The sequence below is a fragment of the Acomys minous genome (genome assembly GCF_964271855.1).
Source record: "Acomys minous genome assembly, chromosome: 13".
NCBI classification, from domain to species: Eukaryota; Metazoa; Chordata; class Mammalia; order Rodentia; family Muridae; genus Acomys; species Acomys minous.
In genome coordinates this window covers 111,023,564-111,049,517 of record NC_140495.1, presented here as the reverse complement: position 1 = coordinate 111,049,517, position 25,954 = coordinate 111,023,564, and the positions used below count along the sequence as shown (strand labels likewise).

Below are 25,954 nucleotides of genomic sequence, written 5' to 3'. Positions count from 1 at the left end.
CCACACCATCCTCTGCTCAGGGACTGCCAGCCGACAGAGGCCCCTCCCTCAGCCTCGCTGAGTGGTCCTTCACACACATCAACCTCACACACACACACACACACATACACACACACCCATCAGTACGGTGTCCAGGACATTGTGTGACTCAGGAAGCAGCTCAGACAGAGGCCTGCAGCAGGCCCAGGAGGAAGAAGTGGCTGTGTGGAGGCAGAGGAGGTGGCCCTGCACGGCCACAGGGGCTCTGAGGGTCCTTGCCTGAAGAGGAACAGTCGCTCTGGAATGCGGCCCCAGTCGCTGCTGTGGCTGCTGCTGCTCTTGCTACTCGGCTCCCCAGTCACCCTGACCAGAGGTGAGGTGTGGCCAGAGGTGAAGGGGTTGGGGCAGAGCTCGCTTGGGGAGATGCCTGGTGAGATGAGGGGAGAGGGCCAAGCCCTAGGCTCTGACGGGACTCTGGAGGGAGGCGGTTCTGCCCCATTAAATGGGGACACCTGCTGGCAGCGCTGACTGCCACAGGGGCTGCTGAGACCTGGGCTTTGCCAGGGCTACTGCCTGCTGTGGACCGGGAAGGAGGGGGCCCACCCCCAGGGAGAATCCAGCTGGGCCTGGAGTAAGAGGCAGAGGGCTCTTGGTGTGGACAGGCAGGGGACGAGAGGAGTGAGAAGGGAGGCACCGAGGGGCACACCAGGTCCCTTTCCGTCCAGATGTCCCCACCCCCAGTGGCTCATTGCTGGCCTTTCCTGAAGGAAATCCCTTAGGTATCTGGACCATTCATCTCCTAGGAGCGCCCTTGGCTCCCTCCGAATCCCTGTTGTCCTGCTTCCAGGGGATGGAGCTGGGCTGAACTTGGGAGACCAGAGAATAAACAGGAAGGGGGTGGGAGTAATAGCAGGAGTCCTGAGTGGAAGGGCTGGGACCAGGCGACCATGTGGGGACTGAGACTGTGTCGTGAAGGGGAGGGTGACAGACAGCACCATGCACATCCCACGCGGTGCCACATGGCGAGTGGGGGGGGGAGGTTGAGGGGGTCGGGGAGGTGCTGGTCACCAGTCCCTAAGGAGGAGGAAGGCCAATCCCTGGGACCCTCAGGCTCTGTCACACACACACACACACACACACACACACACACACACACACACCCATCTCTTCTCCCAGAGCTTGTGTGTGGAGGTTCCCTAGGACCCTGTGCCAACGGAGGCACCTGCCTGAGGCTGTCACAGGGACAAGGGACCTGCCTGTGAGTGACTGGGATTGGGGAGAGAAAGGAGTGGGGAGTGAAGGAAGAGGGCGGGCGGAGAGTGGAGAGGAGACAGAGGGGGGGGAGGGGGAGGGGGAGAAAGAGGGGCAATGGCCTGAAATGTCCCTCTACTCCCAGGTGTGCCCCTGGATTCCTGGGTGAGACTTGCCAGTTCCCTGACCCCTGTCAGGATGCCCAACGCTGTGAGAATGGGGGCAGCTGCCAAGCCCTGCCCCGCACCCCTGCTGCTAGCGCCCCCAGCCCTGCTTCCCCACTGGCCCCCAGCTTCTCCTGTACCTGCCTCTCTGGCTTCACCGGCGATCGATGCCAAACCCAGCTGGGAGAGCTCTGCCCACCATCTTTCTGTTCCAACCGGGGTCACTGCTACGTCCAGGCCTCCTCAGGAAGCCCACAGTGCTCCTGCGAGCCGGGGTGGACAGGTAAGCGCACAAGGAGTAGGGGGGGGCATTTGGAGGAGCGTGTAACAACCCACACACACACACCAAAGCTCCCGAAGAAAGGGACGATCGTGCTGTGCTATGGTGGTGCACGCCTTTAATCCCAGCACTGGGGAGGCAGAGGCAGGCGGATCTTTGTGAGTTTGAGGCCAGCCTGGTCTACAAAGTGAGTCCAGGACAGCCAAGGCTACACAGAGAAACTGTGTCTCAAAAAACCAAAAAAAAAAAAAAAAGAAAGAAAGAAAGAAAGAAGGAAAGAAAAAGAAAAAGAAAGGGAAGCTCACTGGTGGGAGGGTTCAGCAGCACAGTGGGGAAGTCGAGGGGTGACAGGAACCAGCGGTGCCATTGCTTCATTTAGACACAAAAGCAGCTCCTCCACCTGTGACCATCACAGACTCAGAGAGATGAGAGCTGGGGCGTGGCTTGCGTTCTTCTTCTTAGGCACTCCCGAGCCCCGGTCCAGGAAATTGTGAAGCCCACATTGAGAACAGGTCTTCCCAGCTCGGTTATCCCAACCTAGAAACTACCTCACAGACATATCTTCCTCTGGCCTCTGTGGGTGTAAGGAGAGACGCAGAGGAGCAGGGGGCGAGGCTGGAGACAGTTGCCTCGCCTGCACGGATCCTTGGGTTCGATGCAGTGAGGCATAGCTCGGCTATGGGGGCACGAGTGCGCCTATGCTCAGGAAGCAGAGGCAGGGGGATCAGCAGCTCAAAGTCAGGCGCTGGTGGCGCATGCCTTTAACCCCAGCACTTGGGAGGCAGAGGCAGGAGGAGCTCTGTGAGTTCAAGGCCAGCCTGGTCTACATAGCAAGTTCCAGGACAGCCAGGGCTACACAGAGGGACCCTGTGTCAGAAACAAGGGGGAAGAGGAGAAGTTGGAAGTCATCCTCAGACGTATGCTGCTAGGACACCTTACCTTAAAGAAAACCAAAACCTAAACAATGATAAGATCAGCAGGAAGAAATCCTCTCAGACAGGCAAAATGACCCAGCAGGGCACTCCTGAGGCTTTTCACCAGAGAGCCGGCATCCCACAGTGTCCCAGGTAGGCCAATCTGTAACACGCCCACAGTCAGTTACATGTGCTTTTTCAAGTAGAAGACATGAACAGGTTCATAGACCGCCGCCTCCCGGAGCACGGCAGAGCCAAGAGGCCGAAGGGCACCAGGACAAAGGGACCTGAGGGTAACAGGCAGGAGACAGGAGGAGGCAGAACTCATGCACACAGCGCCGCGCTGAGCAAGCCTAGGTGCGTAAACCAGACCTGTGCGGTGCCTGAAACAGGCCCCTCCCCCTCGACCCTGTGCCCCGCTGCAGGCGAGCAATGCCAGCTCCGCGACTTCTGCTCAGCCAACCCCTGCGCCAACGGAGGCGTGTGCCTGGCCACATACCCCCAGATCCAGTGCCGCTGCCCACCCGGCTTCGAGGGTCACACCTGCGAACGCGACGTCAACGAGTGCTTCCTGGAGCCGGGGCCCTGCCCTCGGGGCACCTCCTGCCATAACACCTTGGGCTCCTTCCGGTGTCTCTGCCCTGTGGGGCAGGAGGGTCCGCAGTGCAAGCTCAGGGAGGGACCCTGTCCTTCCGGACGCTGTCTTAACGGAGGCACCTGCCAGCTGCTACCAGGGGGCGATGCCACCTTTCATTTCTGTCTCTGCCCTCCAGGTGAAGCCTCCCGGGCGGGATGACTCTCCTGCACCCCTCTCTCCCGTTCCCGGTGGGCTCCCTGGCTGATCCCGTGACCCTGTCAGGTTTCACAGGCCTGGACTGTGAGGTGAATCCAGACGACTGTGTCAGGCACCAGTGTCGGAACGGGGCCACCTGCCTGGATGGGCTGGGGACCTACACCTGCCTCTGCCCAAACACCTGGAAGGGTGAGCGGGTCGGCGGCGGCGGCGGCGGCGGCGGCGGCGGCGGTGCCTGCACGTGGATCCCCTGCCCACGGGGCTCCCAGCGCCAGCCCCTGTCCCCTCTCTGTGCCCCCTGCAGGCTGGGACTGCTCTGCGGATGTAGATGAATGTGAAAGCCAGGGTCCCCCTCGATGCAGCAACGGCGGCACCTGCCAGAACTCAGCCGGTGGCTTTCACTGTGTGTGTGTGAGCGGCTGGGGAGGCGCCAGCTGCGACCAGAACTTGGATGACTGTGCAGCTGCCACCTGCGCCCCCGGTTCCACCTGCATTGACCGGGTGGGCTCCTTCTCCTGCCTCTGCCCGCCTGGGCGCACAGGTGCAGGCAGAGGGCATTGTGGGGTGGGAGAGGGCATGGAGGGCAAGAGAAGGCTCCTGAAGGGCAGCGGGGAGCCCCAGGCAGCCTCTGAGCAACTCGGACCCTTGGCGGCGTCCCACAGGCCTCCTGTGCCACCTGGAAGACATGTGTCTGAGCCAGCCGTGCCATGCGAATGCCCAGTGCAGCACCAACCCTCTGACGGGCTCCACCCTATGCATATGCCAGCCTGGCTACTCAGGACCCACCTGCCACCAAGACCTGGATGAGTGTCACATGGGTGAGCGTCCCCCGGCAGAGCCCCTCTGAGGCCAGCCGGGCCTCCTCTGTTCCCAGCAGAGGACGGGCACAGCAGCGGGAAAACCTCAGCCGGGCGTGGGGACATGTGCCTGCAACCCCACAACGCAGGGGCTGAGGCAGGAAGAGGGGTTCCAGGCCATGCCAGGTGTATGAAAAGGACAGCAGGTGGGGCTGGGGAGACGGTTAAAGCCACATACGTGGCGAGTGCCAGGTGGGCATGAGGGCCCACTGTAAAGGCAAAGGCAGGGGGTCCCCAGAATAAGCTGACTGGACAGATTAGCCACACCCACAGTCTGGATCTGATAGAGAGACCATGCTCCGGTAAGTGATGGGGGGGAGGGCAGGGGAGAAGGACTCCAACATTAACGTTGGGCCTTCACATTCACACACATTTGTGTTCGCACACACACACACACACACAGAATGGGAAATATATTATAACAAAAACACAGAACAGCTTGTGTTCTTTGGGCGAGTCTGGATTTGGTTGCGCCCTTCTCCCCAGCGCTGAGCCCTCCAGACCCCACAGGTTTTCCCTCCGTCCTCCATCATAAATACACAGCTCCCTCCCGGCTCAGTCTCTGCTCCACAGACAGCCCCTCCCCCACCTCCTCTGTCAGTTTAGCCTCCTTGTCCTCTCGGCCCGGGCCCCTGTGGACTCCCAGCTCTTCTCTCCTCCCAGCCCAGCAAGGACCCAGTCCCTGTGAACATGGCGGCTCCTGCCTCAACACCCCTGGCTCCTTCAACTGCCTCTGTCCGCCTGGCTACACAGGCTCTCGCTGTGAGGCCGACCACAATGAATGCCTGTCCCAGCCCTGCCACCCGGGCAGCACCTGCCTGGACCTCCTTGCCACCTTCCACTGCCTCTGCCCACCAGGTACAGCCGGGTGGGGACGCAGGAGTGAGAGTCAGAGAACTAACGTCAAGCCGCAGGGGAATGGCCTCGCCAGAGAGACTGGCATCAGCTCTCCAGCAGGTTCCTTTCTCTCCCTGTGCCCCAGCTAAAACTGGGGTACTCATGACCCCTAGAAGGGTGGGCTGCCCCGTGATGAGACAACATCCAGCATAGTTCAGGGACACGGTACCCCCACCCTTTCCACTGCCACCACAGCGTGGACATCCTGGTCCACTGCCACCACAGCGTGGACATCCTGGTGCACTGTATGTAGTAGCCCAGCCAAAGAAGACAATGATGGTTATTGCACTGCTGCTCTGCTCGTGCCAGCCCGGAACTTCCCCCTTAATCGCACACCCTCCCACATAGAGATGAAGTACATGGAATTTCACTGCTGGATCTGGTGCAATAGGACAGGAATGCTGCGAGGCTCCCACACACACTCGCCTCAATGCTGGCTTTATCAGAACCATGCGCATTGTATCCCCATTTCATAATTTAAGAAATGGGACACGAAAAGGCGAGGTGACTTATCCAAGGTCACGCTGCCAGTGAGGAGCAAAGCCAACCTTTGACCTCTGTGCTTCCACCCCATTCCACCTGAGCATCGTGGCTCAGGCCACCCACAGACAAGCACAGAGAAACAGGAAAGCTGTTCAGTCATCCAAGGGACAAGTTACAGGTAGCAAGAGGGATCCAGGCAGACTCCCCAGGAAAGAGAGGGGAACAGGGAGGTTAGGAGGCTGACCATGAGACCATGAAGACTAAGTAAACTTAACAGTGAAAAATGGAGCAACTCTGCTGCCCTAATGCCTTTCTTCAAATTCTGCTCCACCGCCACCACCACCACCACCACCATCACCACCACCACCACCACCACCACCACCATCACCACCACCACCACCACCACCATCACCACCACCAGCACCACCACCACCACCCCTGCTAGGAGTCCTAACCCTGGTACAGAAGCCTAGATAGTACAGGAGGCCTGAACCACCCTCCAGGCAGATGCTCACTTTTCATCTGTACTTCAAGACCTCCAGGCTCAGCAGCCCGCTGGGTGAGCGCTCCCTCTGCAGGTAGCCTGCTCCCTGAGCCTTCAGGCCTGAGGGAGGCAGTCACAGCCCAGAGCAGCTTAAGTCCCAGGGCTCATCAGTGTAGCACGGGCAGGGGACACCAGGGACAGGGGTCTCTGCAAGTCCAAGGCAGACCTGGTTCAGAGCCCAGCTATGCCTGGCTGGGCCAGTTCTCACCCCGGCTGTGTCCTCAGGCTTGGAAGGGAGGCTCTGCGAAGTGGAGACCAACGAGTGTGCCTCGAACCCTTGTCTGAACCAAGCTGGCTGTCACGACCTGCTCAGCGGCTTCCTGTGCCTCTGCCTTCCTGGTGGGTGAAGATTCTGGTCCAGCCAAACCAGCCCCCACCCCAAAAGCAGCCTGTTTCTCCTCGCCCCGCTTTCAGCTCCCCAGACTCTTCAGTCACGTCTCCTAACCTTCCCTTGCTTGCTTGCCACCCTCACTTCTGTCCTACAAGCCACTCTCCTGCATGTCAGGTCCCCAGCGGGGGCCACCACAGACACAGAGAGTGTGTCCTTCTCATGGTAGCATGAGACAAGCTCTTTCTGTATCAGTGCTGGGGGGGGGGAGGCGGGGCCCCACACTCACCTCTGAGCCACACCCCAGCCAGGCTCCATTACTCTTCCACGGGTGCCTTGCCCCACAGCCTTGCAGCCAGCAGGGGCTGAGCCCCACTCTTCCTGTACCCCCTCAGTTGCTCTGTTACCCTGTGCCCTCCTCAGAAGACCCACCTGTGCCTCCCTGCCTGACCTGCCTCCCCACGCCCTCCCCACCCCCTCCCCCTCTCCCCCCACCCACTCCCCCCACCCCCTCCACCACCAGGATTCACTGGTGCCCACTGTGAGGAAGACCTGGATGAGTGCCATAGCGCCCCCTGTGCCAACGGGGGACACTGCCAAGACCAGCCTGGAGCCTTCCACTGCGAGTGTCTCCCAGGTAAACTGAGGTTCAGACCCCAGGGGAGGGAAACATCTCTGCCTTCCCTGACCCTCTCCTGTGCCGCAGGCTTTGAAGGGCCACACTGTGAGAGGGAGACGGATGAGTGTCTGAGTGACCCCTGCCCCACGGGAGCCAGCTGCCTCGATCTCCCAGGAGCCTTCTTCTGCCTCTGCCGTCCTGGCTTCACAGGTCAGGGGTCAACAGGCAGGACTGGGAGGGTGTGTGAGCCCACTGGGGGTGGGGAAGAGGCCGCTGGTGGGCGTGCAATGGCTGGGATGCGCAACAGACTGTGATGGCACTCCTTAGACCGGTCAGCGCCAGAAGATACTCCCATAAACTACAAGACAGGAAACTCCGCGTGCGCAGTAAAAACACAGCAGTTTGTAACACTCCGCAGTCTCCAGTCTGAGCCAGCCAGGTGTTTGGGCAGCTTTGCTGCTGTCACTGCGGTGTGGTGACGCACGCAGGACAAAGTGGATATCCTGTGTGTTCATGATAAGACACAGGCAAGCCCTGCCAGAAACATCTCAGACTCATGCTGCGCTTCATTGAGAATTAGTTTTTGGTCATTGTGTGTCCGGAAATTTTTACTGTTGCCAGAACTTTGCAGTTAGGAGCCCCGTTTCTTTCTGTGGGAGCATACACCACCTCCCAACCGTGACTGAGAATGAGAGGCTTCAATGAGGAGGTGTGGGCAGAGCTGACCCTCAGAGCAGGGCAGGGCAAAACAAACCAGGCAGCTGCTGAGAGGGAGAGGGGACCCACACAAAGGTTGGGGGGGCGGGGAACAGTTCCACCCAGGGAGCTTCTGGAGACCCAGCAGGCCAAGGCCATAGGAAAGACAGTATCCCCAAATCAGTAGAGACCAAAGAGAGGACAGGTGCATGGACAATGAGAAAGTCTCACCTGGGAAGTGGCCTTTGACCCTTCGGGACATAAAGGGACTTTCTTTCCTCTCAGACTCATCTCCCCCAAACCCCTATCCACAGGCCAGCTTTGTGAAGTTCCATTGTGCACCCCCAACCTGTGCCAACGTGAGCGGCAGTGCCAAGATCAGGAAGACAGAGACCGCTGCCTCTGCCCTGACGGAAGCCCCGGCTGCGTCCCTGCCAAGGACAACTGCACCTGCCACCACGGCCACTGCCAGAGGTAACACCGTCCAGCCTTCTGTCGTGCCCTCCTCCCCGTCAGCCCCGGCCAGGACAAACAGCAGGAGCGGATGGGGGGGGGGCAGATGGGGGGGGAGAAGTGACCAACGGCAACAGGAAGGAGATGGCACACTTCCTTGGGAAAGTGAGGAAGAGGGCACGGCTGAGGAGTGGCGCCTAAGGAGGGGAAAGTCTGGGCATCGTGAAGGTGGCAGAGGACTAGGGGGCCGGAGCAGAGGGAAGAGTGTGAACACCAGGGCTGCTTGGTCTCTCCTTACATAAACATCTACTGGGCATCTTCGTGGGGGCAGTTCCCAACACAGAGCGAGCCACCTGTGTTATCACATGCCTGTAACCCACGCAAAGGCGGATGGGTCCACAGCCAAGGCCACACTCAGCTATAGAGTGATTTTGGAGGCTAGCCTGGGTTATAGGAGACCCTGGAGAGAAAGCGATGGGGATAAGGGAGAGAGAGGAGAGAGGAGGAGGAGGAGAAGAGAGAGGAGAGAGGAGGAGGAGGAGAAGAGAGAGAGAGAGAGAGAGAGAGAGAGAGAGAGAGAGAGAGAGAGAGAGGAGAGAGGTCAGTTGGTAGAGTACCTCATCCACAGATACATAGTAATTTGGAAGCCAGACTAGACTACCTAAAGAAAACCTCTCTTTTTTTTTCTTTCATTCTTTCTTTTTCTTTTTGCTCAAACTCACAGAGCTCTGCATGCTTCTGCCTCCCAAGTGCTGGAACTAAAGGCATGTGCCACCATGTCCAGCTGAGACCCCTTTAAAAAATAAAATGGGGTGGGCCTGGAGACATGGCTCCGTGGTTAAGAGCACTGACTGCTCTTGTAGAGGGCGGGGGTTTGATTCCCAGAATCTACATGGTGCCTCACAACCACCTGTACCTCCAAGTCAGAGGATCCAACGTCCTCTTCTCTTTTAAGCAGGGAGGGAAAGAAACAGACTCTTTCTTTCCTTTGTCTTTATGATCAGATCCTTGTGTGTGTGTGATGTGGGCTGGACTGGGCCAGGATGTGACACAGAGCTTGGGGACTGCATCTCCTCGCCCTGTGCCCACGGGGGGACCTGCCACCCACAGCCGTCTGGCTACAGCTGCACCTGCCCCGCAGGCTACATGGGTGAGTCTCTCCCTATACCACATGAGCTCCAGCCTATAGCTCCCCAAACCCGAGTGTGGCTGTGAGCTCTGTGGGGGAGAACTGTGGGCTGCAGGGGGGGGCACAGCTGGGTCTTGGGAGGCAGAAGGGAGAGGTTGGATGGGACAGGGGATTATAGGATAGGGGTGAGGAAGAAAATGGAAAGCATTAAGCAAGAAGGGAGTGGGGGCGGGAGAACCTTACATTTTCAGAGCTCACCTGTTCCCTCAGGGCTGACCTGTGGCGAGGAGGTAACAGTCTGTCACTCAGAGCCCTGTCTCAATGGCGGCTCCTGCAGCACCAGTCCTGATGGCTATTTCTGCAACTGCCTGCCAAGCCACACCGGCTCCCGCTGCCAGACTGTGGTCCACCACTGTGTGGCTGGTGAGTCCTGGGTCCTAACCAGAGCAGGTGACAGGGGCTGGTCCCAGTGTGGGTGACATTGCTTTGGAATTTTACCTGGGGGCTGGGGATTCAGTTCAGTTGCCGAGGGCATGCCTAGCTTCCAGGAAGCCTTAGAGTCGACGGGCTGTACCACATGGTGGTGCTCACCTATAACCCTAGCCCTCCATCCAGGGACAGAAGCAGAGGGTTAGGGGTTCAAGGTCATCCTTGGCTTATATGCCCAGGTCAAAGGGACCCTGTCAAACACATAGATTAGAGGTTGAGAAATGGCTCAGAGGGGCCAGCCCTTGCCGCCAGGCCTAAAGACTAACGTTCAACCCCCAGGACCCCCGCTGTAGAAGAGAACTGACCCCCCCAAGTTGCCCTGTTACTTCCACGTGCCCACTGTGGCACACACACAACTCCACCATATGAGTAAATAACTGGACAGCAACAGTAACTTTTATTGCTGGGAGGTACACATCCTCTGTGTCGCGGGTGACCGAGTCATGGGCTAGATCACAGGCATGGAACCCAGCCCCTCACGGACTCCTCTCCCCAGCCTCATGCCTCAATGGGGGTACCTGTGTGAGCAAGCCGGGCACGTTCTTCTGCCTCTGTGCCACTGGCTTCCAGGGGCTGCGCTGTGAGGAAAAGATCAAACCCAGCTGTGCGGACAGGTGAGCATGCTGTGAGACACCCCCGCCCCAAGAGGAGCAAAGGCACCTCGGCTTCCCCCACTGCCTCTCCCGGCTCCTTGGGCTCTGTGCCATCCCTGCTCCCCACCCTCTGGCTGCCCCTCCCCCCCCCACAGCCAGCCTTCCATCTCCCCACAAGCATACTTGTTACCCTGCATTTGTCCCCGTCTCCCAGACCTTCTTCCTGCCCTGTCACCTCTGTCTTGTCCAGCCCCTGCAGGAACAAGGCAACCTGCCAAGACACACCTCAGGGTGCTCGATGTCTCTGCAACCCTGGCTATACAGGAAGCAGCTGCCAGGTGAGACACAATAAGACAGACTTGTCAAGTAGGAGAGGCTGGAGTAGTGGGGTCCTGGGGACGGATGCCCAGGGGTTAGCATCTCACATGGGTGTGGGGTGAAAAACAAGGGTAGCATGGTGCAAGCAGTTGTACAGCAGAGGTGGCAGAATCAGGAGTTCAAGGCCAGCCTAAGCTACATGGCAAGTTTGAAACCATCCTGCTGGGAGAGATGAGACTTTCTCTCTCTCTCTCTCTCTCTCTCTCTCTCTCTCTCTCTCTCTCTCTCTCTCTCTCTCTCACACACACACACACACACACACACACAGAGCAGAATGAATTTCTGATCCCGAAATGTGACGACAGAAGTCAGCTCGGGTCATTTCTGAACAAGCCATCTTAGTAGCCATCTTGAGGGAGCTACAGTTGGTAGAGGCTCGTCTCTAGGTCCCAGAGGCTGAGGGCTTTCCCCGTCTCACAGCTTCTCCCAACTCTCAGATTCTGATAGACTTGTGTGCCCAGAAGCCCTGTCCGCACACTGCCCGATGCCTCCAGAGTGGCCCGTCCTTCCAGTGCCTGTGTCTCCAGGGATGGACAGGACCCCTGTGCGACCTCCCCCTGTCCTGCCAGAAGGCTGCCATGAGCCAAGGTACCAGGCCCAGGCCTGGGATGGTGGGGGTTGGGCTGGGGGCAGTGAGAGGGGCGGGAGGGGGAGGGGGAGGGGAGGAGAACAGGGTCCTCCTTTGTCCCAACCCTCAGAGCAGGCATGCGCCTTGCGTCACAGCCAAAACAATCAAGAGAAACTATATTGATTGGTTCTACCATTCAGCCCCACTCTGCCATATAGTCAATACCAACGGCCCAGACAAGATTCGGGTTTAACCCAACCACTAGGCCACTAGGCGCATGCCTCACCTGGAGCCACCCAGGTCTGCCATGGTCAAAAAATGCCCCTGGACTGAACCAATATAACCCCAGGGCACCGACGTCTCACCTGCCTGTAATGGGAGTAATGGGATAGACTCTGTGTCAAGGGGCCTGAGCACCCCTCCCTGTCTGTCTGTCTGTCTGTCTTCCCAGGCATAGAGGTCTCTGGCCTGTGCCAGAACGGAGGCCTCTGTGTGGACAGGGGCTCCTCCTACTTCTGCCGGTGCCCCCCTGGATTCCAAGGCAGGCTGTGTGAGGATGCTGTGAATCCCTGCGAGTCCCGGCCTTGCCAGCAGGGGGCCACCTGTGTGGCTCAGCTCACCGGCTACCTCTGCCAGGTAAGAGCTCTAGGGGAGTAGAGCAGGAGGACGGCTGGTGAGAACCTAGTTTTTCCAGGCCTCCCTTTAACCCCGGCATCCAACCACCCACTACGTCAGGCCATCCCACCTCTTGTCTTCCCCTCCCTCTCCTTCCGACCTGGATACCTGCATCCTACCGTCTCTTCCTCCACGTTTGTCCTTGCCCTGGTTCAGCCTTTACCCCACTGCCAAGAGGAAGCTGAGCCCGCCCCTCCCTGATTAACATCCTCCGGGATGCCAACTTCTCCCACAGCCCTGCAGGAGGCACCACACTGGGTCTCAGCCTTGGAGCCTCCCCCTCCCCCACCCGCCCCACTTGCTGCTCTGCCTCTGCCACTGCACCTGAGCCTGGAAGGTGTCCCATTTTCGTCTGAGCTGGGGAGGGCTTCTCCTCGGTGGTCCAGGTCACTATCCAGGAGAGGAAAGGCTGGGATTAAAGTACAACTAGCCTAAATCCCGTGCGCAGAAACACAACTTTCCCTGGTCTACAAAGTGAAACCCTGTCCCAAAAACAAGCAAAAAACCAACAACAACAAAACCCACAACTTCTTACATAATTTATTTTTCTGTGCATTGGCGTTTTGCCTGCCTGCATGCGCGCCTGGGTGAGGGTGTCAGATCTTGGAGCTACAAACTGTTGTGAGCTGACGTGTGGGTGCTGAGAACTGAACTTGGGTCCTCTGAAAGAGCAGCTAGTGTTCTTACCTGCTGAGCCATCTCCTGTGCTCTCCTAGCCTATCCCTGACTTAGCTTTGTAGTCCTCATCTCCAACTTTTTACTTTCAATCTCGTGTGTGACTATCCATGTGTGGGTGTGTGCATGTGAGCGCTGGTGCCTACCAAAGCCAGAGGCACCCGACCTCCTTGGAGCTGCAGTTACAGGCCGTTGTGAACTAACCGATGTGGGTGCCAGGAACTAAACTTAGATCCTCTGTCAAAGCAGTGTGTGGTTTTGTGGTTTTATTGTTTTGTTTGTTGTTTGGAGACAGGGTTTCTCTGTGTAGCCTTGGCTGTCCTGGAACTCACATTGTAGACCAGGCTGGTCTCGAACTCACGGAGATCCACCTGCCTCTGCCTCTTGAGTGTTAGGATTAAAGGTGTGTACCACCACAGGTCAGCTTGCCTTTGTGTTTTTTTGTTGTTGTTTGTTATTTATTTGTTTTGGGTTTTTGTTTGGTTGATTAGTTGGTTTTGTTTTTTTAAGATTTATTTATTATGTATACAGTATTCTGCCTTCAGGCTAAAGAGGGCACCAGATCTCATTATAGATGGTTGTGAGCCACCATGTGATTGCTAGGAATTGAACTCATGACCTCTGGAAGAGCAGTCAGTGCTTTTAACCTCTGAGCCATCTCTCCAGCCCCATGGTTTTGTTTTTTGTTTGTTTGTTTGTTTGTTTTTGTTTTTTGGTACAGGGTTTCTCTTTGTAGCCTTGTCTATCCTGGACTCAATTTGTAGACCAGGCTGGCCTTGAACTCACAGAGCTCCACCTGCCTCTGCCTCCTCCTAGTTGCTTTTGTGTTCTTAGCAACTGAGCCATCTCTCCAGCTTTCCCCACCCCTTTCTTCTTCCTTCCTTTCTTTCTGAGGCAAGGTGTCGCGTAGCCCAGGCTGGCCCTGAGCTCACTATGTCCACTTTGGACAATCTTGAACTCTCCTGCCTCCACCTAGTGAGAGCTGGAGTTGTGGTATACACCCCCACACCTACTTTAGGCAGTTCTGGGGATGGAACCCAGGACCGTGCGTAACCTAGGCCAACACTCTACCCACTTAGCTATGCATCGCAGCACCACCATGCCTAACCCTCACAAACACAAGCGAGTCCACATTAGTGAGCCTCTGTGAATCCTCATGAAAGTCCCTCCTCCGAAGGCTTCTGGACGACGCCCTCCACGCATTCCTGCAGCTCTCTGGGCTACCCCCTGGATTCTCCCTAACTCCCACAGCCTCTCTCCTGGCATGCTTGTGACAGAAGCCACAGTGTGCCTGTGGGCAGAGCCGGTCTTGCTTTGATCCGTCTGACAGGGCTTATGTGACTTGCAAAAGTCCCTTCACCTTTCTACGGCCTGGCTCACTATCTGTGCAGGGAGGACTACTTGAGATGATTCTTTCTTTACAGGCTTTAAGGGGATGGGTTAAGGTTATGCACACAGATTACACAATCAACACCAGCCATCCCTCTCTCCTGGTTAAGCCTCAGAGAAACAGGGATGAACTTTAATCTTCCCTTTATCTGTACCACCTGTACCAGCTGGGGCACGGCTTAGTCAGAAAGCACCTGCCCACAAGCCTGAAGACCTGAGTTCTGATCCCAAAGCTTGGGTGCCACAGTTCACGCCTGTCATCCCAAGGTCTTCGAGGCAGAGACAGGAAAAGCCTGGCTAAGTGGCAAAGTTCCCAGCCCTGTCTCAAACAAAAGGCAGCGGGGCAGACCGTGTACACGTCACGTCCTCTGACCTCCACTCCATGCGGGCACACACACAAGTGCATGCATGACACAAGCGGGCAGTTGCCGGCTGCCTACGAATCAAGGTGTAACATATAAGAAAAGGCCGGAGGGTAAGCTGGGTTGGGTGAGAAGTGTCTCGCAGAATGAGGCAATGCTAACTGGTCATATTGTTTGGTGCTAAGGACTAAGCTCTCTTGTCTGTCATGTGATGGATGAGGAGTTCAGCCGCTGCGGTGTGGGAGGGTAGCAGGCCACCCTGAGCTCAGCTCACCTACTGGCTCCTGTACCTCCAGTGTGCCCCGGGCTACGAAGGACAGAACTGCTCAAAAGTACGGAACGCTTGTCAATCCCAGCCCTGCCACAACGAGGGAACCTGCACCCCGACACCTGGAGGTTTCCACTGTGCCTGCCCTCCAGGCTTTGTGGGGCTGCGCTGTGAGGGGGACGTGGACGAGTGTCTGGACCAGCCCTGCCACCCCACAGGCACTGCAGCCTGCCACTCTTTAGCCAGTGCCTTCTACTGCCAGTGTCTGCCTGGGTACACAGGTAAGGACTGGAGTCTCTGGGCCACGTCCAAGACCAGGAAATCCCAGGCGGTCCCTTCCCAACAGACAGCCTCGTCTCCTCACCCTCTGCCCCACACCTCTCCCCAATGAAGTCCTCAGCATCCTCTTGCTCACACACTATGTGCTGAGCCAACTGTCAGGAGTAAGTCATGAGAGAAGCCGTGTGTCCCCTCTAATCTCACCCCTGCCACAGGCCAGCGGTGTGAAGTGGAGACAGACCTCTGCCAGAGCCAGCCCTGCTCCAATGGAGGGTCCTGTGAGGTCACAACGGGACCGGCTCCTGGCTTCACTTGCCGCTGCCCACAGGTAAGTGCTGCAACAGCCATTCCTCTGTCTCCCTACACTGATGAGAACATCGGCAGAGCCAGAACCTTGAGTCAAAACTGCTGGCGAGGGCCTATGCTCACCCTGGTGAGCGGCTCTCAGAAACAGCCAGGGGGGCCGGGTGTGGTGGCGCACACCTTTAATCCCCGCACTCAGGAGGCAGAGGCAGGCAGATCACTGTGAGTTCGAGGCCAGCCTGGTCTACAAAGTGAGTCCGTAACTTCCCAGGCTACACAGAGAAACCCTGTCTTGAAAAAAACAAAAAAACCAACCCTTCCCAGAACGGCTTTGGACAAGATCTTTGAGTTACTCTGTGTGGGGACGGGTGTGGGTGAGGAACTCAGGAGCCGGAAGCTGGCAGAAGCAGCCTTGGCTTGTGACAACAGGTTGTACCTTTCTTCCTCATCCACTCAAGAGCCAAGCATTAGAATCATGATAGTGATCATACATTTCCTCCAAGTCTGCCTTCTTCCTGTTTACCTTGGGAAGGGAGAGCACGTGACCCATCACCAAGGATCAGAATGACACAGTGAGCTGTCACCCGCACCAGGCGCTATTCTCCGGCTTGTACCCCGAAACCGGGCATGGCTGCATAGGCCCACTTCACCCACTGCCCCCAACTGCAATATGCCAGTGTGTGGGGTTAGCAGGGGACAGCACTGCCGCAGCCGTCACAGCTGACTTGACGCTCTCTGAGGTCCCTTCTATAGAATACACACACACAACAGTCTAGAGCCTTCTGTGCCTTGTTGTCCCAGTGTGCTTCTGGGAAGAGTAACGCGAGGTCCTTCTGCGTCCTCTCTCCTCTCTGCCACAGGGTTTTGAAGGCCCCACCTGCAGCCACCGAGTCCCTTCCTGTGGCATCCATCAGTGTCACCACGGAGGCCTGTGCCTGCCCTCCCCTAAGCCAGGCTCCCCACCCCTCTGTGCCTGCCTCAGTGGCTTCGGGGGCCCTGACTGTCTGACACCTCCAGCTCCACAAGGTTGCGGGCCCCCTTCACCCTGCCTGCTCAATGGCAGCTGCTCTGAGACCCCTGGGCTGGGCAACCCCGGCTTTCGGTGTTCCTGCCCCCCTGACTCCCCGGGGCCCCGGTGTCAGACGGCAAATGGGTGTGAGACCAGAGGTGGCGACGGGGCCTGTGATGCTGGCTGCAGTGGCCCAGGAGGGAACTGGGATGGAGGGGACTGCTCCCTGGGGGTCCCTGACCCCTGGAAGGGCTGTCCCCCCAACTCCCAGTGCTGGCTTCTTTTTCGGGATGGGCGGTGCCACCCGCAGTGTGACTCTGAGGAGTGTCTGTTTGATGGCTTTGACTGTGAAATCCCTCCAACCTGCAAGTGAGTGAGCCGGGAGCCGGGGAATGAGGGACCGCATGGGGCTGGAGGCGGGGAGCCAGGGGATGACCAGCACTGGGCTCCAGGAAGTTTCCATGCTATCTATGGAGGAGGAATGGAGTGACAGACACTGACGGGCGTGGCCTTTGTCTGACTCCTGAGAGCTGTAAGGCCTCAGGCCTCAGCCCTTCCACCATAGAACACCTCCCCTGGCAACCACACCCCCAAGAGAAAGGCTTTGGGACCCTCTTGCTGGGAGAGGGACACGGACGGGATCAGCAGACACCAGGGTGCTTGGCCACCATCCTCAGCAGCCAGAGGCAGTGGGGTGGCAGTAATCTCTGTGAAGAGGGTGAGCTGTGAGGGGACTCCTGAGTGCCCTCGCCTCTGCCCACAGCCCAGCCTACGACCAGTACTGCCAAGATCACTTCCACAATGGACACTGTGAAAAGGGGTGCGACAGCGCTGAGTGTGGCTGGGACGGGGGTGACTGCAGGCCAGGAGATGGAGACTCAGAGTGGGGGCCCTCCCTGGCCCTGCTGGTGGTGCTGAGTCCCCCAGCCTTGGATCAGCAGCTGCTGGCCCTGGCGCGAGTCCTGTCCCTGACCCTGAGGGTCGGGCTCTGGGTGAGGAAGGACAGTGACGGCAGGGACATGGTGTTCCCTTATCCTGGGAGCCGCGCCAAAGAGGAGCTGAGTGGAACGCGGGACCCCTCTTCCTGGGAAAGACGAGCCCCTCACACCCAGCCCCTGGGCAAGGAGACAGACTCCCTTGGTGCTGGGTGAGCAGGAGATGGAGGAAGGGGCAACATGAGCAGGGCAACAGGACTGGACAGAGGTCACTGAAGCGCCTGCCTTCCTTCCATACAGGTTTGTGGTGGTGATGGGCGTGGATCTGTCCCGCTGTGGTCCAGACCTCCCTGCATCCCGCTGCCCCTGGGACTCTGGGCTCCTGCTACGCTTCCTCGCAGCGATGGCCGCAGTGGGAGCCTTGGAGTCCCTCCTTCCTGGGCCCTTGCTGGCTGCTCACCCTCAAGCAGGGACCAGTAGGTGACCCCCACCACTTCCCTTGACCTTTTGCTCAGTAGGTGACCCCCACCACTTCCCTTGACCTTTCATTCATGCCACCTCTGGTAGAGCTCACACTTTGTACTAACCTCTAGCGTACTTCTACAATCAACCGTGGGTCCCAGCCTATAGAAGAATAGAAACTCATGTTGTAACATACCCCGCGGGCTCTCCTCTAAGCATTTTCCCATTGACACGTTTAAGCTGTGTGAGACAGGTGAGGAAACTGAGGCAGGCTACTCCACTGGCTGTCTCTCTCCCACCAGGGACCCCTGCCGACCAGCTCCCCTGGCCTGTCCTGTGTTCACCAGTGGTCGGGGTGCTTCTCCTGGGCCTTGGGGCTCTTCTTGTCCTCCAGCTCATCAGGCGGCGGCGGCGGCGAGAGCATGGGGCCCTGTGGCTGCCCCCTGGTTTCATTCGGAGGCCTCGGACACAGCAGGCGCCCCACAGGCGGAGGCCCCCGCTGGGCGAGGACAGCATCGGTCTCAAGTGAGACTTCTGCAGGCCTGGAACTGAGGGAAGGGAGTGGCTGCCGTGCTTTGAGGTCCTACTGCGGAAGTGTGGAGGTGCCAGCTGCCCTAACCCGTGTAACTCCACACCCATCCAGGGTGCTGAAGCCAGAGGCACAAGTGGATGAGGACGGAGTGGCCATGTGCCCAGTCCCTGAGGAAGAGGAGGTGAGCCAGGTGACACCGCTGGGATGGGAATGGCGCCGAGATGCCGATGAAGAGGCACCTCAGTGGCCTTCACTATCCCTTGCTGTCACCCCAAGGCTGAAGAACCAGCCTCGGCCACCAAGTGCCAGCTCTGGCCACTGAGCAGCGGCTGTGGAGAACTCCCCCAGGTCGCCATGTTGACACCTCCACAGGAGTGTGAAGTGGAGGTTCCAGACGTGGATTCCTGTGGACCTGGTACCCAACCAACCTAGACCAAAGCCCATTAGTGTCCAAACGGGAGCACTCAGAAGTGTGACTCTGGGAGCAGAGACCCCAGACAGAACAGAGCCGTCTGGGGATCTGTGAGTCAAACTCCCGGCCGGCTGAGGGGCTGAGGAACGTAAGCAACCCTCTAGACCAGTGTGGCCCAGGTTCAAGCCTGCGAGCCTTTGAGAGTCAAAGCCTTCCTGTTACTGACGAGAAAACTGGAGCTAACTCAAGAGCCTGACTTGGTGGCGCACACCTTTAGTCCCAGCGCTGGGAGGCAGAGGCAGGCAGATCTGTAAAAGGAACCTTTATCCGCTCATTTCAAGTGTTGTCTCGGAGGCTCACTGCCTCCTCCTGCTAACCTAGGCCTAGTCCTGGAAGCTTCCAGCCTCGGTACAAGCTAACCTAGGCCCAGAATGTTTCCGCCTCTGAGACTTACTGCTTAATGAGCTCACCCTTTCCTGTTCTTTCTGAGCTCTGGGCTGCTGGTTCATCTCAGCTGTTCTGGCTCAAACTCCTCTCCCAGTTGATTTGTTTTATCTGGCTTTGCTCTTGGCCCCTGAATTGCTCTGCTTGGCCTGGAACTAACTGCAGCAATCTGCTCTGATCCCCTGCATCCTTCTCATCCTCTGGCTCGTTCTGTCGTCACCTGTGTCTGACTTGTTCCTTCTCTGCAACCTGTCTTTCTATTGCTCTCCTAGTAAAACTACCCCCCCACCCCGCCCCACCCCCCCACACCCCCCACCCCGCCCCACCCCCACTGCCCCGCCCCATCCCCCCACCCCGCCCCACCCCCACTGCCCCGCCCCACCCCCCCACCCCGCCCCACCCCCACTGCCCCGCCCCACCCCCACTGCCCCGCCCCACCCCCGCACCCCCACCCCCCACTGCTCTCTAAGCAGCTTCTCTTCCCTGTCTTCTCATGAGAGCTGGGCATATCCTATTCTGTCAAATCTTCTCTGATTTGTCACTTATTCTGCCACTCAATTAGACATCACTTTCAAACACGGGTGCTTCCTTCTGCAAACTAACTTTACCTCGCTTGTTTGGCATTAAAGGTATGTAACCATATGCCTGGACCTAAGCTTTTTTTTTTTTACCTGAAACTTACTCTATACCAGGCTGGCCTTGAACTCAGATCTGCTTGCCTCTGTCTCCTGGATTATGCGTGTCTGTATTCCAGCCAGATCACCTAGAAAGTCTTTGATGAGATCTCTTGCCAGAGCAGCCATGTTCTCAATCAACATTCCTCTACACAGATCTCTGAGTTGGAGGCCAGCCTGGTCTACAGAGTGAGTTCCAGGACAGCCAGGGCTACTACACAGAGAGACCTTGAAGAAAGAAAGAAAGAAAGAAAGAAAGAAAGAAAGAAAGAAAGAAAGAAAGACAGACAGACAGACAGACAGACAGACACACTAAATCAAGAAGCAAAGCTTGGCTGCCATAGCGGCACATGCCTTTAGTCCTAGCAGGAAGGTTTTAGTTCCAGCATGAGAGCAGAGACAGGTGGATCTCTGAGAGTTCAAGACCAGCCGGCTCTAGTGAGTCCAGGACAGTCAGAGCTACATAGTGAGACCCGTCCCAAGCCCCACCCCACCCCCAAAAGTCAGAGTTTGGCTGAGACGGCTGCGATTCTCCCACAGATGGGGTGACACCCCTGGTGTCAGCAGTCTTCTGTGGGGCAGTGCCGCCCACCACTGTACAGGGCCCGTGGCTGGGAAGTCCTGAAGCCTGGGAGCCACTGCTGGACAGAGGGGCCTGGCCGCAGGCTCACGCTGTGGGCACCGGAGAGGCCCCGCTGCACCTGGCTGCCCGGTTCTCTCGGCCAACTGCTGCCCGCCGCCTCCTGGAGGCTGGAGCCAACCCCAACCAGCCTGACCGGGCAGGGCGCACCCCACTTCACACAGCCGTGGCTGCTGACGCTCGGGAGGTCTGCCAGGTCAGCGCACACCGGGGTCTCTAAAGGAAGTAGGAGTAACCTTACAAGAAAAATGGAGAGGCCTTCTGTGGTGTTTGACGAAACCTGAAAGATGAAGGTGGCAGGCAGCGACTGGCAGCGGGGCTGCAGGGCCTGCAATCCCAGCTCTGGGGAGGTGGCGGCACGCAGATCTCTGAGAGGGGCCTGACCTAGCCCAGGGGTCACAGGCCCTTCTGTCTCCCCAGCTCCTGTTGGCCAGCAGGCGGACTGCTGTGGACGCACGCACAGACGACGGGACTACACCTCTGATGCTGGCTGCCAGGCTGGCCGTGGAGGACCTGGTTGAAGAACTGATCGCAGCCCGCGCAGATGTGGGAGCCAGAGATAAAAGGGGTATGGATGGGGACGGTGGGCAGAGCGGGAGTGAGGTAAGGTTCAAACAAAGTACAGGCGTAGCTTCTGCGCTGTGGCAGTATGGAGAGCTAGTTTCCCCATCACCATCAACTACACATCTTGCCCCAGTGCGGGAAACCGGTGGAAGAAGTATTGGCGGGAAAGGGATGAGAATCCCCGGGTCCCACCGACCCAGAACAATACCCATTGTCCCACTCGGGCGCCCATGACGTCACCAGGGCAACGCTTGCGGCCGACTGTCGGTTGCCAGGGCAACGCTTCCCGCCTCTGACGAACCCAAGCAGCTCTCCCTTCCTCTTCCTCCACCCCCCATGCCACCCTACAACCGAGGACAGAGCCCGTGGGAAACTGAAACTAGGAGTCTGGCCCCCCAGCTGCGGGGTAACCGGCTCCCACGTGATACCCTAGGGAAAACCGCACTGCACTGGGCCGCCGCTGTGAACAACGCCCGAGCCGCCCGCTGCCTCCTCCAGGCTGGAGCTGATAAAGATGCCCAGGACAGCAGGGTGAGCGCACGCAAGCAGCCTCCACCCGCCCCCAACACACACACACACGGAGCCAAAATGCACGGGAACCCTGCAAGCTCAGAGGGGGCGGGGCCCTGCGTCTGGCGGGAGGGCAGCCGGTGGGCGGGGACTCTGACTGCCCCGCCCCCGGGCTTCCGGGTCTTCGCCCCCGCAGGAGCAGACGCCGCTGTTCCTGGCGGCGCGCGAAGGCGCCGTGGAGGTGGCGCGGCTGCTGCTGGAGCTCGGGGCGTCCCGAGGGCTGCGGGACCAGGCCGGGGTGGCCCCGGGAGACGTGGCCCGCCAGCGCAGCCACTGGGACCTCCTGACGCTGCTGGAGGGGGCGGGGCCGCCCGTGCCGGAGGCCCGCGCGCGCGCCGCGTCGGGGGGCGGGGCCGCGCCGCGCTGCCGCACGCTGTCGGCGGGAGCGCGCACGCGCGGGGTGGGCGGGGCCGGCCTGCAGGCGCGCGCCCGGTCCGTGGACCTGGGCGCGCGCGGGGCCGCGGCGTACGCGCGCAGCCGGAGCCGGTCGGCCAGCTCCGGGGGGACCTCCTTGCGGGGCCGCAGATTTTCCGCGGGCTCCCGTGGGCGGCGCGGGGCCGGGGCGGCACAGGGCGACTGGGTGGCCCTGGAGGCCCGCGGCTCCGCCCGTGGTGCGCCGATCCCGCCTCCCAGCCTGACCCCGTCCCCAGAACGCGGATCCCCTCAAGTTGCGTGGGGTTTCCCGGCCCAACAAGAGGTGCCCTTAAACTCGGGTGGGAAGAATCAAAGCTAGGCGGCCCCGTGGAGGGAAGGAAGTCGCCCGTGGTCTGGTGGAAGACTCCAGACTTGTAAGGCCAAAATACGCATCGTGCCCGCTTGTCTATCCCGTAGAGTGTGTGCAGCGCTGGGAAGAGGGTTTAGGATGCCGTGCTCTTTCCTGAAAAATAGTGCAGCTGCAAGAGGGCAGAACGGATTTTGAGAATCCCCAAACAGGAGCCAAGAACTGTGGGCAAATTGAGTGTAGAATGTTTCTCACGCCGGGCGGTGGTGGCGCACACGCCTTTAATCCTCCGCACTCCGGAGGCAGAGGCAGGCGGATCTCTAAATTCAAGGCCAGCCTGGTCTACAAAGCGAGTCCAGGAAAGGCAGGGCTATGCAGAGAAACCCTGTCTCAAAAACCAAAGCCAACCAAAAAAAGGATGTTTCTCGTGCATGGTCTCCCAAAGTGGGCCTCCGCTGCCCATTGCCCACAGTTAGCTGGCAAATATTTATTCAGCGCTTACTACGTGCCGGGGTGTGTGGACAGTGAAGGGTAACGAGTGGCCCCTCCAGCTGATGACCCTTGCCTTCCCTCTGCCTCCCCGACAAGGAAACTGGTGCATGGGCTGTCTTTAAGAACCCCAAACTCATGAATAATAAAGCTGATTTGAAGTGTTACTTTATTTGTCTCAGGGACTGGAGGGTGAGAGAGAGTGATGGAAAGAGCGCATAGTGTTTCGGAAATTTAGTACTCTAGGATCGTTCATATAGGTAGGGGGCTTTTAATCTAAATTAAGGGCAAACAATCGGAGATCCCAGTCCGTCTGGGGTGCCATCTGCAAGAATCACTGATAGTACAAAACAAGGTGACATGCACGATGTCCCTCATCATTATAGCTTTTAGCTATAATGGGAGCTTCCTGAGGGCTTTTGAACTGTTTATAAGTCAGCCACACAGCCTACCTCAACACCAACAGGCCTGTGGTGTGCCTCCAGGAAGCATTCTGGGAGATCACCGCCTACCATTTATAGAGTATTCACCCAGTGCCAAGTGCCTCACTACAGTTAGCCCTTATTGATTCTCCGAGGTAAACGTCACTGCAGTCTACGTTGCCCATTCTTTTTTTTCTTTTTTTTTTTCCTCGTTGCCAATTCTTTTACAAGTCGAGGCACAAAGATTTCATTCATATAATATTGTAGGGCTCTCTTCACCCCACTTCATACGGCCCTAACTTCAGGACAGCGATTTGAAGACCCCCAGACGTCTGTCCTGCTCTCCTCTTGGGCTACCCATCAAAGGCCCAAGTTCTGTGTTCCCCTCTCATGGCCCTAGGCGACTCTTCCCCTGACCCTTGTCTCTGCCGGCTCGGCAGCCAGGTTCTCCCACGCTCCGTGCCTGTACTCTTACATCCTTCACCAGAACGCTCGAGGGCAGTGATAACTGTCTGACTGCTTACTGTGTGCTGGGCCAGACTTAGGGCAGACGCATGCCTCTGAGAGCAATGCATCCTGGGTCCAAGGCTGCTCCCCTCTAGAACCATGCCTTTCCTTGACCCAGTAAGTCAAGAGAGGTGAGAAGAGCCAAACCCTGCTGAAGGATCAGTCTTAGGGAGGAAAGGAACCTAGTTTGGGGGAGGGGGATCCCAAAGAGTGAAACCACTTCCTGTGTTATGGCTAGTTCCGGTGTTGACAGAGAGGAGCTGAAGGGGAGGTGGGGATGGAGGGAGCAGTGTGGCGGCCGGAGGGGTTCCTGAGGCCCTGGAGATGAGAGAGCAGGAATCTGTCCCAGTCAGGAGCCTGCTGCTCTCCTGCAGCTGGACTGTTTCCCAGTCTCTGTCCTCCCCTGGGGCAAGAGAGGTCAAACAAGCTGTTTGGGTGGGAAAGGAGAATGGAGGAAGTTGACGGAGATGGGCGGGGCCCATGGGGGGGGCCTGACCAGGAACCCAGCTTCCTACTCAGTACCCAGGCATCCAGCCCCCGGCTCACCCCCCACCCCTTCCAGCCCCCAGTCCCCTCAGGAGCCCAAGTTTCCTGTCCTCCTCCCAAATTCCAGCCACCCCTCCACCGTCAGTTTCTCTCTCCCCCACCCCCAAGTCCAGGGATGGAGGCTGAAAGACCCCAGGAAGAAGAGGATGGTGAGCAGGTGAGCTGGCTGCGGGTGGGGAGGCCAACAGGCTGCCTGCATCGGGAGATGTGAGGACCCTAGAGCAGAGACCTGGTGACCGTGATGGGCGGGCACAGGAGACAGGAACAGAAACACCGGGGAAATGGGTCTCCGGCCTAGCCCTCCACCCACACACCCCCTGACTGAAATGGACATGTCTTGGCATCAGGGTCCTCTGCAAGCTGATCAGGAGGGCTGGCCCCCTGTGAGCTCCGCCACTCGGCCTTGGCGATCGGCTCCTCCCTCCCCTCCTCCTCCTGGAACCCGCCACACAGGTACCCCACCAACCCTGGGAGAGCTTGACCCCATCGCCCAGGCTAGCCCAGTGCAGGTCCACTTACCCATCACACCTGCTGGTCCCTACCCCAGAGCCCGTCAGCCCACCAGTCCCACCCCTGGCTACTCTGTCGTCGCCTCTGGGTCTGAGCCCTCCTTCCTCCTCTCCCATAGCCCTGGGGCCCAGGTCCGGCTCCCTGCTCTCCCTGCAGACAGAGCTCCTTCTGGACCTGGTGGCTGAGGCCCAGTCCCGCCGCCTAGAGGAGCAAAGGGCCACCTTCCACACCCCCAAGGCCTCCCCAAGTGTAGCCCCAACCCAACCTCGGCTTCTTGAGGACAAAGAACAGCTCTACAGCACCATCCTTAGTCACCAGGTAAGGGACACCACCCTCACCCCACATGCGCCAGAGGAGGCAAGACCGAGGTCTCCCAGCTGGCCTTCCGTTTGAGCCCTAACTTCTTCCTCCCTAAACATACGTCCCTTGGTCAGCCTCTAGTGCCCCCATCACAGATATCCTGTCTGACCCACACCAACCCTGGCCCCTCTTAGCCAAACCCACCACCCGACCACCCTTGTCCCTCCACATCTCCAGTGCCAGCGGATGGAAGCCCAGCGGTCTGAACCGCCTCTGCCCCCGGGAGGCCAGGAGCTCCTGGAGTTGCTGCTGAGAGTTCAGGGAGGAGGTCGAATGGAGGAGCAAAGATCCCGCCCCCCTACACACACCTGCTGAGACCTGAGTTCCTTACTAGTGCCTTCTCTCTGGGACTCAAAGCTGGGCCAACCCCCCGCATGCCTTCCACCCTGTGCGGCAGGGGTACCAGAGACTGAAGGCTTTACCAAGCCCACTTTCCCTGGACTCTAACGTAGAGGATAAGCAAGGTAGGATGGACACAACTCCCCAAGACAGTTAAGAGTCTGTCCTGAACTGTCAAGCTACTGAACAGGGCCCGAGGGCTGAGGCCTGTCCCTTCCTGCCTACTAAGAAAAAAAATGATTAAGACAGTTGTCCGGCACTAGCACGCCCAGCCTGAAGGCTGAGGGTCCCAGAGGCTGTGAAGTGACCCTTAGCCCCGCCCACCCATCCTGCTGCTGAGTCTGTCTGATGTTTTGGTTCTATGAATAAATACAATTTCCCCCCCTCCCCCTGGACTGAAGACTGTTATCTGAAGGGGAGAGGTGAGGGGTGCAAGGTGGGCAGGTGAGGCC

At 58.4% G+C, this 25,954-nt stretch overlaps 2 protein-coding genes across 7 annotated transcripts; both read left to right on the top strand.

The window, feature by feature from the left end:
- NOTCH4 (notch receptor 4) lies at positions 1 to 22,985 on the top strand. 4 transcript variants are annotated; one of them, XM_084751820.1, is made up of 30 exons: positions 1 to 352; positions 1,156 to 1,237; positions 1,376 to 1,677; positions 3,014 to 3,361; positions 3,448 to 3,570; positions 3,686 to 3,922; positions 4,044 to 4,199; positions 4,902 to 5,096; positions 6,388 to 6,501; positions 7,014 to 7,127; positions 7,197 to 7,319; positions 8,120 to 8,279; positions 9,263 to 9,408; positions 9,658 to 9,810; positions 10,373 to 10,490; positions 10,720 to 10,807; positions 11,285 to 11,435; positions 11,867 to 12,051; positions 14,813 to 15,065; positions 15,279 to 15,391; positions 16,227 to 16,744; positions 17,139 to 17,522; positions 17,611 to 17,786; positions 18,075 to 18,297; positions 18,416 to 18,485; positions 18,581 to 18,719; positions 20,375 to 20,670; positions 20,895 to 21,042; positions 21,472 to 21,569; positions 21,745 to 22,985. In XM_084751820.1, exons 1-30 carry the CDS (start codon positions 283 to 285, stop codon positions 22,339 to 22,341), a joined length of 5,880 nt encoding a protein of 1,959 aa, XP_084607946.1. In that variant the 5' UTR covers positions 1 to 282; the 3' UTR covers positions 22,342 to 22,985. The 4 variants fall into 4 exon arrangements, 2 of the variants coding, with proteins under 2 accessions (XP_084607946.1, XP_084607947.1); XR_014773435.1 differs by lacking the exons at positions 20,895 to 21,042; positions 21,472 to 21,569; positions 21,745 to 22,985 and adding an exon at positions 19,853 to 20,023 and having other exon boundaries at positions 9,658 to 9,837; positions 18,581 to 18,826; positions 20,375 to 20,489; XR_014773436.1 differs by lacking the exons at positions 20,895 to 21,042; positions 21,472 to 21,569; positions 21,745 to 22,985 and having other exon boundaries at positions 9,658 to 9,837; positions 18,581 to 18,826; positions 20,375 to 20,486.
- On the top strand, positions 21,469 to 25,890 carry GPSM3 (G protein signaling modulator 3). 3 transcript variants are annotated; one of them, XM_084751830.1, is made up of 5 exons: positions 21,469 to 21,569; positions 24,402 to 24,450; positions 24,641 to 24,746; positions 24,922 to 25,121; positions 25,341 to 25,890. In XM_084751830.1, the coding sequence occupies exons 1-5, from the start codon at positions 21,553 to 21,555 to the stop codon at positions 25,476 to 25,478; spliced, it is 510 nt and encodes a 169-aa protein (XP_084607956.1). In that variant the 5' UTR covers positions 21,469 to 21,552; the 3' UTR covers positions 25,479 to 25,890. The 3 variants fall into 3 exon arrangements, with proteins under 3 accessions (XP_084607956.1, XP_084607955.1, XP_084607957.1); XM_084751829.1 differs by lacking the exon at positions 21,469 to 21,569 and adding an exon at positions 23,682 to 23,878; XM_084751831.1 differs by lacking the exon at positions 21,469 to 21,569 and adding an exon at positions 23,846 to 23,864.
- Positions 25,891 to 25,954: the final 64 nt, after the last annotated feature.

What these genes read in the sequence shown, in the direction of transcription:
- GPSM3 (XM_084751829.1), top strand. Translation starts at nt 23,847, where the DNA reads ATGCCTTTCCTTGACCCAGTAAGTCAAGAGAG. An exon ending in GACCCAGTAAGTCAAGAGAG is followed by an intron (nt 23,879 to 24,401) that starts GTGAGAAGAGCC and finishes CCCACCCCCAAG; the next exon opens with TCCAGGGATGGAGGCTGAAA. An exon ending in AAGAAGAGGATGGTGAGCAG is followed by an intron (nt 24,451 to 24,640) that starts GTGAGCTGGCTG and finishes TCTTGGCATCAG; the next exon opens with GGTCCTCTGCAAGCTGATCA.
- NOTCH4 (XM_084751820.1), top strand. Translation starts at nt 283, where the DNA reads ATGCGGCCCCAGTCGCTGCTGTGGCTGCTGCTGCTCTTGCTACTCGGC. An exon ending in ACAGACTCCCTTGGTGCTGG is followed by an intron (nt 17,523 to 17,610) that starts GTGAGCAGGAGA and finishes CCTTCCATACAG; the next exon opens with GTTTGTGGTGGTGATGGGCG. An exon ending in CAGTCCCTGAGGAAGAGGAG is followed by an intron (nt 18,486 to 18,580) that starts GTGAGCCAGGTG and finishes TGTCACCCCAAG; the next exon opens with GCTGAAGAACCAGCCTCGGC.